The sequence below is a fragment of the Aureococcus anophagefferens genome (assembly GCF_000186865.1).
Source record: "Aureococcus anophagefferens unplaced genomic scaffold AURANscaffold_28, whole genome shotgun sequence".
Taxonomy (NCBI): domain Eukaryota; class Pelagophyceae; order Pelagomonadales; family Pelagomonadaceae; genus Aureococcus; species Aureococcus anophagefferens.
The window spans coordinates 103700-115862 of record NW_008705587.1 but is presented as its reverse complement, the minus strand read 5'-3'; the positions used below and the strand labels follow the sequence as shown (position 1 = coordinate 115862).

General features: G+C 72.4%; 4 protein-coding genes across 4 annotated transcripts; 1 reads left to right on the top strand and 3 right to left on the bottom strand.

Annotated features, from left to right (window-relative positions):
- Positions 1-1442: 1442 nt before the first annotated feature.
- AURANDRAFT_6205 (hypothetical protein) lies at positions 1443-2036 on the bottom strand (the record flags this gene model as incomplete). Its single annotated transcript, XM_009042148.1, has 1 exon — positions 1443-2036. A coding segment is annotated over one exon (594 nt), but the record flags the coding sequence as incomplete, so codon positions are not given.
- A 3811-nt stretch (positions 2037-5847) lies between these two features.
- On the bottom strand, positions 5848-7041 carry AURANDRAFT_31792 (hypothetical protein; the record flags this gene model as incomplete). Its single annotated transcript, XM_009042147.1, has 1 exon — positions 5848-7041. One exon carries the CDS (start codon positions 7039-7041, stop codon positions 5848-5850), a length of 1194 nt encoding a protein of 397 aa, XP_009040395.1.
- Positions 7042-7913: 872 nt separating this feature from the next.
- On the top strand, positions 7914-8531 carry AURANDRAFT_31828 (hypothetical protein; the record flags this gene model as incomplete). The annotated part of the gene is made up of 1 exon (XM_009042219.1): positions 7914-8531. The coding sequence occupies one exon, from the start codon at positions 7914-7916 to the stop codon at positions 8529-8531; it is 618 nt and encodes a 205-aa protein (XP_009040467.1).
- A 1889-nt stretch (positions 8532-10420) lies between these two features.
- On the bottom strand, positions 10421-11671 carry AURANDRAFT_31740 (hypothetical protein; the record flags this gene model as incomplete). Its single annotated transcript, XM_009042146.1, has 1 exon — positions 10421-11671. One exon carries the CDS (start codon positions 11669-11671, stop codon positions 10421-10423), a length of 1251 nt encoding a protein of 416 aa, XP_009040394.1.
- Between the last annotated feature and the right edge of the window lie 492 nt (positions 11672-12163).

The following is a 12163-nucleotide window of genomic DNA, read 5'->3' as shown; positions in this document are numbered from 1 at the left end:
ACCAGCGCCGGCAGCACGACAGCGCCGGCGAGCGCGCCTCGGCAGGTCGCGGGTCCGCTCCGCAGACGACCCACAGAGCTGGGCGACGCGTCCGCGGCATCGATGGCCCTCGTCGCTGCGGTCAAGTCAGGCGCCGGGGCAAGTCAGGCGCCGGGGCAGCACCAGCGCGGTGGCAGAGGCTCCGCGCTTCGCGCGGTGCGGCGTGATCAGAGCTTCGCACCCCGGGCAACGGCCCGCGTAGCAGCCAGGAAGACTCCGCGCTGATAGTCGAGTCGCCGAGGCCGGGCGACACGTCACGAGCATCGAGGTGGCGGCGGCGATGCGGAAAATTTTCCTCCGCGCTTCGCGCGGCCGAGCAGCGCGACGGTCTCGAAGACGTTCGAGGGGACGACGCCGACGCCGACGCCGGGATCTTCGTCGATCTCCCGCCGCCCGCCGGCCGTCGCGTGCGTGGAGTCCATCGCTCCGAGTCCCGTGGGCACTCGTCGAGGTTGTAGTCGTGGACGCGGCCGTCTCGAAGTCCTCGGGCACGGTCGGCGCGCGAGCCGGAGGCCCGCGGAAGGCCCGGAGGTAGTCGAGGTGCTAGGACTCCTCGCGGACGACGTCCACGAGCTGCATGTCGATGGACTCCTTGTCCTCCGCGTGGTTGCCTTCGACCGCGGGCTGTTGCCCGCGTCGGTCCGAAAGTACAACCGTTTTACGGTTGCACGGGCGCGCCGAGGGGACGACGCCGTGGCGCGACGGTCCGCGGCCCGTAACCGGTCATCCGACGGGCTGCGTGAGCTCGCGGCGAGACCCAGACGCGCGGGGCGTCCGGCGCGTGCGCAAAATTTTCTTCCGGCGCTTCGCGCCGGGGGTCGCCCCGAGGCCGAGCCCCGCGCGACGGTCCGGTCCGGTCGGCCGCCTCGACGATGCGATCCGGGTCCCGGCGCGCGGCGCGCGGGGGACGCGCCGCGAGCGCCGGGCCGCGGCGACGCGCGCCGCGCCTTCGGGCCGTCGCCATCGCCCGAGGTCGCCGTTGGGGCAGTTGGGGCAGCCCCTCGGCGAGACGCGCGTCCCGTCGACGCGGCGCGCCGCGGGCGCCCGCGTCGACGACGCGCCCGCGCCCGGCGGGCGGCGCGCGGGCGGCGCGGCCGTCCATCGCCGCGGTCCGGGGCCGGTCGCGGTCGCGGGCGCGGCGGACTTGGCGCTAGCAAACGGTCGCGCCCCGAGCTTCGTCGATCGGCGCCCCGAGCTTGTAATCTTTTGGGAGAAACAGCGAGGACGACGCACACCAAACCAGGACTTGTAAGGGTTAGGCTCGCGCCCGCGACGCGCGCGCACGTCGTCGAGGAAGCCGCCGAGCCCCGCGTCGGCTCGACACCGATGCCCCCGCACGACCCACGCAAGAGGGGGGAAATGCCCCCTTACGCGATGCCCCGGTGCGCCTCGATGGCGCCGAGGAGCCGGTTGATCGCCGTCGCGCCCGAGAGCGGGTACTGGCTCAGGCTCACGTAGTCGACCATGTTCTCGTGGTCGTCCTGGTTGACGTGGCCCGCGGCCATGGCGCCGACGACGAAGCAGACGGGCTTGTCCGGGAGCGTCGCGGCGAAGGCGCCGGGCGTGTAGCGGTCGCCCTGGACGGAGAAGCCGTAGCAGACGCAGTCCGGCGGGAGGTGCCTCTGGATCGGGTTCTTGATGACCTTGAGCAGCGTCTCGCGGCCGTCGGCGGCGCGCACCTTGAGCTTGTGGAGGAGCTGGACCATGAGCCCCGCGAAGCGCTTGTACGTCCGGGGGATGCGCACGGACTCGTGGAACTCGATGAGCACGTTCTGCCGCGTGCGCATGTAGACCTTGAGCTGCTTCGCCTTGTTCAGCGGCGAGTCGAAGAGCGCCATGAGCTCCTGGTGCGCGATGTCCGGCCGGCACTCCGCCGGGTCGCGGCCGTGCTTGCCGAGCACGGACCGGTGGTCGTCGCCGTTGAGCAGCTGGAACTCGCCGCGCTTCGTCTTGACGATCTCGAGGCACGCGAGGTCCAGCAGCACGATGACCGGCGGCGGCGGCGCGTCGCCGCCGAGCGGGGGGTCGTCGAGCGCGGCCATCGAAGCAGTATGGATCGCCTAGTTGCAGTGCATCGAGCAGCGTCGTTGAAGCCGCCCGAGGGCAGCCCCGCGCGCAGCGGTCGGCGTCGTCCAGCCCCACCGCGCCGGGCACGCGGCGGCGGCGCGCGTTCCGGCACGGCGCCGCTCCGGGCCGGCGATGAGCGCGCTCGAGGAGACGGAGAGCTGGATGCTCGACGTCGTCGTGCGCGACAAGTGCATCAAGGTGAGCTGCGGCGCGGCGACGCAGCGCGTCAAGTGGCTCGGGCACGTGGGCATCGCGCGCTACGACGACAAGACCTACCAGGGCTGGAAGCAGCTCGGCGTGCCGACGAAGATCACCAAGGCCGACGGCGTCGAGCTCGACCCCGGCGCGGTCGTCCGCGAGGTGCTCAACGACGGCGACACGGTCTACGTGTCCCACAGCCTCGAGCCCCAGGACGCGGAGCGCCAGGACTAGGCGACCCCGGGTCATAACTCGTAGAGCTCCGACTCGTCGGCGTAGGACGCGACGGCCGAGTCCCGCGCCGGCGCCGATTCGCCGAAGTCGAGCGCGGCGACGGGCGTCGGCGCCGCGGCCGCGGGGCTCCGCGCGACGGCGTCCGCGAGCTCGAGGCCCGCGTCCTTGGAGCCGGGCCCGTCGTCGTCGAAGTGCACCGGGTTGTAGACCGGCGTCCGCGGCGACGCCGCGGCGCCGCGGCGCCCGAGCCGCGCGCGCGGCGCCGCGGCGCCCGCGGCCAGGTTCAGCGCCGCGAGCGCGGCCGCGAGGGCCAGGTTCGGCCGCCGCGGGTCGCCGCCCGACGCGTGGAGCCACCGCTTCAGGCACTCCGACGCGACGGCGGCGGCCAGGCCGCCGACGGACGCGCACGTGCCCGCGACGACGCCGAAGTGCTCCGGCGGGAAGAAGAAGCCCACGGACTCGTAGAGGTGCACGAACCCGAGGAGCCGCGCGGGCACGAAGAGCGCGACGGCGCCGATCTGCAACCGCCAGTCGCGCGCGGCGCTCAACACGCCCCAGATGACCTGGGCGAGCGCCAGCGCGGCGTAGCCGTGGCCGCACGTCCGCTCGAAGCCGCCGTCGTGCCACCGCTCCTCCAGGCGCGCGACGACGACGAGCGACGGCAGCGCGAGGGCCGGGAAGCCCCAGTCCAGTAGCGCCCCGAGGGTCTCGGGCCGGCCGTGCCAGGCCGCCTGCTCGCTGAACGTCGCCACGTAGTAGCCCTGCTGCGTGATGTTCGCGCCGACGGCGAGGCTCGCCGCGAGGACGAAGCAGAGCGCGCGCCGGTCCAGCGCCGCGGCGACGTCGCGCGCGGGCCGCCGCAGGGGCCGCGGCGCCACGGCGCAGCCGCAGGCCGCGATGAGCGCCGCGCAGCACCCGAAGTAGACGCAGTGGAGCCCCGCGACGCCGAGCGACGGCGCGGCGTCGTACCTGGGCAGCACAAGGGTGATTCAACGTCGCTTCAACGTGAGTGTTCCGCGCGCGCGCGTTCCGGAAAAAGCATCCACGCTTCGAGACCGTTCCGAGAGATGATCGCTCGTCCAAAAATCAGCCGAAACGAGTGGAAAACGGCCGAGATATGAGCCTTTGAAGTTGGGAACTTCGCTCTCTTTTGCTGCCCTGCGTCGTACGCGAGCCCGAGCAGCGGGAACACGAGCGTCCCGAGCGCGAAGGCCGTCTCCATGACCGGCGCCGCGACGACCTTGACGTCGAAGACGCGGCCGCAGAGCGCGACGGACCCCTCCGCGCCCTGGAGCGACAGGCCCCCGAAGCTCAGGAGCATGCCCGATTCGACGAGCGCGAAGTACGCGTACGCGAGCAGGTACTCGAGCCGCGCGCGCGTCACGACGAGGCCGAAGCACACCGCGCCTAAACCCAGCAGGCCGCCGCTCAGGAAGCAGACGCGCCGCAGGCCCAGCGCGTCGATCGCGCAGCCGTTGACGATCGCGAAGACGTTGAGCATGCTCGAGCTGAACGTCCACGCGAAGTCGAGGCGGTCGAGCTGGGCGCCGCAGCGCGCCTCGCCGCCGTCGCAGGCGTCGAGGAAGAGGCCCTCGATGAGCAGCACGCGCTTGATGCCGTTGAACCCGAAGCAGGCGCCGCCCCAGAGCACGCCGAGCACGGCCATCATGACCAGCGGCCGCCCGGCGCCGGACGCGCCGGCGCACGCCGCCATCGGTGCGGTTGTGCGCCGCCCGCCGCGGCGGCGCGCGCGGCGCGTGCGAGGACTGCGCGACGACGCTCGACGCTCACGGCGGCGCGGCCAGGGCTCGACCCATCGTCGTCTTGCCTGCTTTGATTTTGCCACAAGCGCTTTTTTTTATCTTTTGCCAAAATCCGATGGGCGCAGGCTCTCGCCTGCTCGCCGCGTCGTGCGCCGTCGTCGCCGCGATGGCATCGGAAGACATCTGCACGAGTCCCAACGTGACGCTGTCCAACGGCGTCGAGATGCCGCGCGTCGGCTACGGCTGCGCCGGCCGCGCGACGGCGGCGAGCGTCGAGGCGGCGCTGCGCGCCGGCGCGCGGCTCCTCGACACGGCCCAGGCCGCGGAGTGGTACGACGAGGCCGCCGTCGCCGAGGGCCTCGCGCGGAGCGGCGTGCCGCGGAGCGACGTCGTGATCGTGACGAAGATGCACCCGCGCGACCACGGCGCGAACTCCGCGGCCGCGAAGATCGCCGCGTCCGCGGCGCGCTTCGGCGGCTACGTCGACGTCTTCCTCCAGCACTACCCGAGCTGCTGGGACGGCCTCTGCGGCAAGGGCTGGCAGAAACGGGTCGAGGGCGACTGGCGCGACTCGTGGCGCGCGATGGAGGCCGCGTACGCCGCCGGCGCCGTGAAGGCCGTCGGCGCGTCGAACTTCCGCGACGCCGAGTTCAGGGAGCTGCTCAACTTCGCGAAGGTGAAGCCCCACGTCTTCCAGACCTGGATGGACCCCTTCCACGCCGAGAAACCGCTCCGGGCCGCGGCGGAGCGCGCGGGCGTCGTCTTCATGTCGTACAGCACGTTGGGCACGCAGCAGGGCAGGAAAAGGGTGATTCAACGTCGCTTCAACGTGAGTGTTCCGCCTGCGCGCGTTTCGGAAACAGCACCCACGCTTCGAGAGCGCTCCGAGAGATGATCGCTCGTCCAAAAATCAGCCGAAACGAGCGGAAAACGACCGAGATAGGAGCCTTTGCAGTTGGGAATTTCGCACCCTTTTCCTGCCCAGGCACGCAGTGGGAGATGCAGCGGCGCGGGAACCCGGTGCTCGCGTCGCCGACGCTCCGGGCCATCGGCGCGCCGTCGGGCGCCTCCGCGGCGGCCGTCGCGCTGAGCTGGGCCGTGCAGCGCGGCGCCGTCGTCATCCCCCGGTCGTCGTCGCCGGCGCACATCGCCGCGAACGCGCGGACCTACGTCGGCGGCGCGCTCCAGCTCTGCCTGTCGGCGGCGGACCTCGCCCGCGTCGACGCGCTGGACGGGACGACGGAGCCGCCGCCGGCCGACGCGCCCGTCGCCGCGTCGTTCGCGAATCTCGGCGACGAGGCCGTCGAGCTCTTCTGGCGGAGCCCGGGCGGCGCGGAGACCAAGGTCGGCCTCCTGGAGCCCCAGGGGTCCACGGACATCTCGACCTTCGCGGGCCACGTCTTCGTCGCGCGGCTCCGGCGGTCGCCGGGCGCCGCGCCGCTCGCGGTCCTCGAGGTCGCCGCGCGGCCGGGCGGGACCCAGGCGTTCGCCATCGCGGACCCGGAGGAGGAGGAGCTGTAATGTTTTTAGACGTACCGCTCTTCGCCTAGGCGTAGGACTTGGTCTTGGCGATCCAGGCGTCGAGCTTCGCGAGGCCCGCGCCGGACGCGAGGCCGTCCTTCGCGAGCGCGATGCCGGCCTTCAGGTCCGGCGCGGCGCCGTAGACGTAGAGCCCCATGCCCGCGTTGAGGGCGATGGCGTCGCGGCAGGCGGCGTCGTCGAGCGTCGTCTCCTCGCCGAGCGGGATCGACGCCGGGTCCGCCGCGAGGCACCGGCGCAACGCGCGCTGGTTGAAGTCGGGCCCGCCGCCGACGAGGTCCGCGAGCGTGCAGCGGGGCATGCCGTAGTCCAACGGGTCCAGCGTCCACGTCGACGAGGCGTAGCCGTCGCCGTCGCGCTTGAGCTCCTTGACCGTGCAGGGCCCGAGCGGGCTCAGCTCGTCCAGCCCGACGCCGTGGATGACGACGGCGTGGTCGACGACGCCGATGCGCTCCAAGGCCGCGCCCAGCAGCTCCACGAGCGCCTCGTCGAAGACGCCGATGACGACGCGCTGCGCGGACGCCGCGTTCGTCAGGGGGCCGAGGAGGTTGAACGCGGTCCGCACGCCGAGCGCCTTGCGCACGGGCGCGACGAAGCGCATGGCCGGGTGGTTCTTCGGCGCGTAGAGGAAGCCCAGGCCCACGTCCTCGATGCAGGACGCGACGTCGTCGAGCTCGAGCTCGAGGTCGAGGCCCAGCGCCTCCAAGACGTCGGCGGCCCCGCACGCGGAGCTCACGGATCGGTTGCCGCACTTCGTGACCTTGGCGCCGCAGGCCGCGGCGAGGATGGCGCTGCACGTCGACAGGTTGATCGTGCAGGCGCCGTCGCCGCCCGTGCCGACGATGTCGAGCAGCGTGCCGGGCGCGTCGACGCGGACGCACGCGTCGCGCATCGCCGTCGCCGCGCCCGCGACCTCCTCGAAGGACTCGCCCTTCTGGCGCAGGCAGCAGAGCACGGCGGCGACCTCCTCGGGCGCCGCCGTGCCGTCGAAGAAGGCGCCGAAGAGGCTCCGCGACTCCTCGAAGCTGAGGCCGTCGCCGCCGATGAGCGTCGACAGGTAGGGCTTGAGCGTCCCGCGGACCGCGACGGAAGTGCGGCGCGGCGGCGCGGCGCGACCGCTCCGCGGCGGCGCGAGCGCGCGCGCGGTCGTTGCGACGAGCGCCCAGAGCAGGGCAGCAACACTGCGCTGCGAGCCAGCCATGTTGCGCGGCGCTTCAGCTCGGCCAGGGCGATCAGCCGGGGCTCCGTCCGCGCGCGCGCGCGAGTCCAAGGTGGCGGCGCCCGACTACTCGTCCGCGAAGAGGTCGCCGCGCCAGGCCTCGGGCGCCGGGGGCCGCGCGTGGCAGTCGAAGGTCGAGAGGACGACATCGACGGAGTCCCGCACGAGCACGACGGCGCGCGCGCGTGCGCAGACCACGAGGCGCTGCTCCCAGCGGAGCGACGCCTCGAGCGAGCTCTTGAACTTCGCGTGGCTTTCTTCATCCACCAGGGACACCTCGAGCACGACGTCGATGGCGACGAGCGACGCGTCCAGGCGCGACTTGCCCGCGCGCCGGGAAGAGTAGAACGCGCCCATCGAGGTCCCGGCCACGATCGACGAGGGCGAGGCGAAGGAGGCCCTCTCGGCCCTCGCGCCCGTCTCGCTCGCGGTCTTCGCGTCCGTCGGCACCGACGACCACGCGCTGCTGGGACAGGCGTCCTCGACGTCGCGAAGAAGCTCAGCACTGCGGCAAGCACGGTGACGCGCAGCTCGTGCGCCGATCGACGCGGCGATCAAATCGTGCGCGCAGCGCGCGCGAGAGCCGCTCAGAGTGCGCATTTGCGCGGCGATCGACTTAGCGCACAAGCTGGCGGCGCGCGCGCCGGAACCGAGCAAGAAAATTCCTAGGCTCGGCTCAGCCAAAGCTGAAGCTGAGCAAGCCCTGTTGACATCAGGGAGGCGGTGCCGCGCTGCTCTCCGGCGCTGGAGAGCACAATCGCGTCGGCAGCGCCTCGAGCCGCAGCGCCAACGCCAACACCACAACGCGTCGCTATATTCTGCTTTTCGCGCAGTGCGCGGCGGCGCTGCGGCCCATGGCTGCCGAGTGGGACGCGGCCGCCGGCGTCTACAAGAACGCGCGCGCGGCCTCGTCCTGCGAGGTGCCCAACCCGCTGTGGATCTTCGGCTACGGGTCGCTGGTCTGGCGGCCCGAGGAGCGCTGGAGCGACTACGACGCACGGCCGTGCGCGGTCCGCGGCTGGCGGCGCTACTTCGCGCAGCTGTCGACGGACCACCGCGGCGTGCCCGGCGCGCCGGGCCTCGTCTGCACGCTCCTCGAGGACGCGCCGGAGGCGACGACGCGCGGCGTCGCCTACCGCGTGCCCGACGCCGACGCCGACGCCGTGCTGGACGACCTGGACTTCCGGGAGAAGGGCGGCTACACGCGGAAGATCGCGCGCGTCGTTTTCGACGACGGCGAAGCCGTCGACGCGCTCGTGTACTCGGCGACGCGGGACAACCCGAACTTCGTGCAAGGGCTGGATTCCGACGACGCCGCGGCCGTCGACAAGGCCGCGCGGATCATCGCGACGGCCGTCGGGCCTTCCGGCGACAACGCGGCCTATTTGCTGAACCTCGCCGACGCGCTCGAGGGCACGGACCCGTATCTGGCCGCGCTCAAGGCGCGGGTCGTCGAGCTCCAGGCGTCATAAATATGGCATGCACGACTTAGCCCGCCTTCGGCTCCCGCTCGTCGTCGTCGCCGCCGGCGAGCGCGGAGAGGGCCCGGAGCGCGAGGAGCGCGGCGAGGGGCGGGAGGACGCGGCCGCGGCCGATGACCGTGGCGAGGCCGACGACGACGAGGACGATGTCCGGGCGGATGACGCCGCCGCCGGCCCAGGCGGCCGCGCCGCGCGCGCCGGCGGCGATCGCGTCGAGCGCGCCCGTCGCCGTCGCGCGCGCGGAGCCGCGGACGAGCGCCCGGGCGCCGGCGCGCGCCGCCGCGAGGGGCCGCTTGCGCGCCACTCTCGCGGCGACGGCGCGCGCCCTCGCGCGGGCGCTCGCCGCGCGGTCGCCGCGCGCCCAGCCCCCGAGCGTCGCCGCGGGCGCCGCGGCGACGTCGGCGACGGCGTCCGCGGCGAGCCGGGCCGCGTCCGCGGCGGCGCCGGCGGGCGCGACCCCCGCGGCGGCCGCGAGGCCCCGCTCGACGACGCGCGCCGCGTCCGCGCCGACGCCCGCGGCCAGGTCCGCGGCCGAGAGCGGCGGCGGCGCCGCGGCCGCGGCGAGCAGGGGCTCGCGCGGCGCGGGGCCGGCCGCCGCGATGGCCTGCGCGCCGGCCCGGTGCTCGTCGGCCGCGCGGACCTCGCCGAGGAGCTCCGCGAGCGTGCCCGCCGGAACGTCCGCCGCGGCCGCCTCGAGGATCCCGCGGCCGACGAGCACGGCGCGGAGCTCCTCCTCGGAGAGCTGCGCCGCCCGCGACCGGTGCGACGCCCGGTCCACCGCGTCGGCGGGGCTCGTGCGCCGCGCGAACGCGAGCGCCGATTCGATGAGCAGCGCGTCGTCGGCGGAGGCCTCTGGTTTCGCGATCGCTTGCGTTTCTGGCGGCGTTGCGAGCCTGCGCGTTCTGCGATGGTTCTGGTGCGGTGTCGGCGCGAGGCCTCCCGCAAGTTGCGCGAGCAGCGCCGCGACGACGACGACAATTGATCTCGCCATCTTCTTCTCGCTGTGGCTCAACTCGGCTCAGGACTTCACGGTGACGAGTTACTCGCGGTGTTGACGCGGGTCGGCAGCATGGGCCCCGGCATCAAGACTGAGGCGGACCTCCTCGAATGGCTCGAAAACAAGCATACCAGGGACCCGCTCTTCAACGTGGACATGGTACTATCGAAGCAGCGCATGACAGTTCTCTATTATGCGACCATAACAAATTGTTGCTCGGTGGTCAAATGGCTGCTGGAGCACGGCGCGGACGTCAACGCCGGCGACCAAGTGACCGAATGGACGCCGATGTGCAACGCAGTCGAGTTTGGAAAGTGCGACGTTGCGGAAATCCTGTTCGAGGGAGGAGCTCCGATCACCAAGATGCGCAGCGTAGGAGGTATGACGCACCTCCACCGCGCCGCATTCCGTGGCAATCGCAACATGTGCAAGCTCCTCCTGAGCCAGGGTGTACCGTTCGACGCAGCCGACGACGAGGGACGTGATGCAGAAACGTTCGCGCGAGGCAAGGAATCGTCCCTTCTCAACTTCGTCGGCGGTGAACACTGGCATTTGACCGATGAGCAGGCCAAAGAGATGGAGCGCGAAGCCATCGCAATATCGACCGCGGTCGACCTCTTGGCCGACGTCCGTGTTGCTGGGGGCTGGAAGCAATACATCGCTGTGCCACGCGCCGAGCTCCTGGCGTTCCGCCGGGAGCTCCCGAATCTGCGCCGCCGCGGTGCATCGAGCGTGGCCGCACACGAGCGGCTCTTCCTCGACGCCAACATCCCCGACGACGTCTTCTCCCACATCCTCTCCTTCTGGCGCAGCGACCGCGACTACGAAGTAAGCACCTAGGCCGGCCCCGAGTGCGACGGTCGGGTCGAGTCGTCGACGCTTACTATGACCCCCCGAGCAGCAGCGACGGCTCGTCCGTCGGTCGGTCGAGGAGCGCGGCGGCGGCGCGCTCGAGGTCCGCGGCGTCGGCGCTGGGCCACTCGAGCCCGCGCTTCTCGACGAAGGCGCGGTTCCAGAACCGGCTGAGGTAGCGGTGGCCCGAGTCGCAGAGCACGGTCACCACCGTGATGTCGTCGCGGTCCGGGTGCGCTTTCCGCAGCTCCGCCGCGGCGCGCAGCGCCGCGACGCAGTTGAGCGCCGACGACGATCCCAGGAAGAGGCCCTCGAAGCGGAGGAGGTAGTGCGCCATCGTCAGCGCGTCCGCGTCCGACACGCGGCAGGCGTCGTCGACGCGCGCGGCGCGGAAGTTCGCCGTGACCCGATCGAGACCGACGCCGTCCATGATCGTGTCGTAGCGGTGCCGCTCGACGAAGCGCTCCGCCTGGCGGGCGTCGTAGCAGACGCCGTGCCGGACGCGGCCGTGGAGCGACGAGCCCTGCGGGTCCGCGAGGTAGATGCGCGGGCCGTCGCCGAGGCCCAGGGACACGCCGGCGATGGTGCCGCCCGTGCCCGCGCCCATGGCGAAGGCGTCGACGGTCCGGCCGAGCGCGGCGGCCTGGCGCCCGATCTCGCGCGCGGTGCCTGTGACGTGCGCGCGGACGTTGGCGAGGTTGTCGAACTGGTTCGCGAAGAGCACGCGCTCGCCGGCCGCGGCGAGATCCGCGGCGCGCTGCCGCGCGACGTTGACGTAGTGCGTCGGGCTCGCGATCGACGCCGCGCGGACGACCTCGACCGTGATCCCCGGGAACGCGGCGATGGCGTCGCGCTTCTCCGCCGCGCAGTCGTCGGGCAGCACGGCGACGAGCCGGTGGCCCGCGGCGGCGACGAGGGGCGCGAGCCCGATGGTCGTCGACCCGGACGAGCCCTCGACGACGACGCCGCCGCCGCCCGACGGGAGCGCGCCGGACGCCTCGGCCTCCGCGAGCATGGCTAGCGCGATGCGGTCCTTGCCCGTGCCCGACGGGTTCGCCTGCTCGCACTTGGCGAGGATCGTGCAGCCGCAGAGCTTCGACAGCGAGTGGAGCGGCAGCAGGGGCGTCGACCCGATGAGCTGCGCCTGGGCGCTGTCGCGCCAGGACGGGTGCGCCGGCGCGAGCGCGCGGCGTAGGCGCTTGCGCCGCAGCCAGCGGAGGAGAGCGTACGCGCTCACTGTTGCGGCGGCGGCGATGAGCCGCGGGTGTCGCAGCGGCCGCATGAGTCCGTGCCGGCCCATGCTCTTCGCCCAAATAGTGGCTAAGTGAACTTTTCAACATAGCTCAGGCGGATCCACCACACGATGGACTGCTTGCCACGGACGCGGTGGATCCTTCTAGCGGCACTCCTCGCGTCCGCGTCGGGTCTCATGCAGCGTCTAGCCCGAAAAGGAGCGCTTTCGATAGCGAACTCACGCCCTAGAAATGCGCAGAAACTCTTTTTGTAGGTCTCGTCGCGCCGCTCCGCGCGACGCGGCGCTCGGCGCCGCGCGGGGCCTCCGAGGGCCCGGCGCTCGACATCACGGAGCAGATCCCCGAGCTCGAGGCGCGCCTGGCCAGCGCCGACGGCGGCGACGTCGCGGCCATCGGCGAGGAGCTCTCGAGCCTCCGGCTCTCGGCGGAGATGAGCGTGCTCTCCGCGAACGCCAGGGCAGGACAAGGGTGATTCAACGTCGCTTCAACGTGAGTGTTCCGCGCGCGCGCGTTTCAGAAAC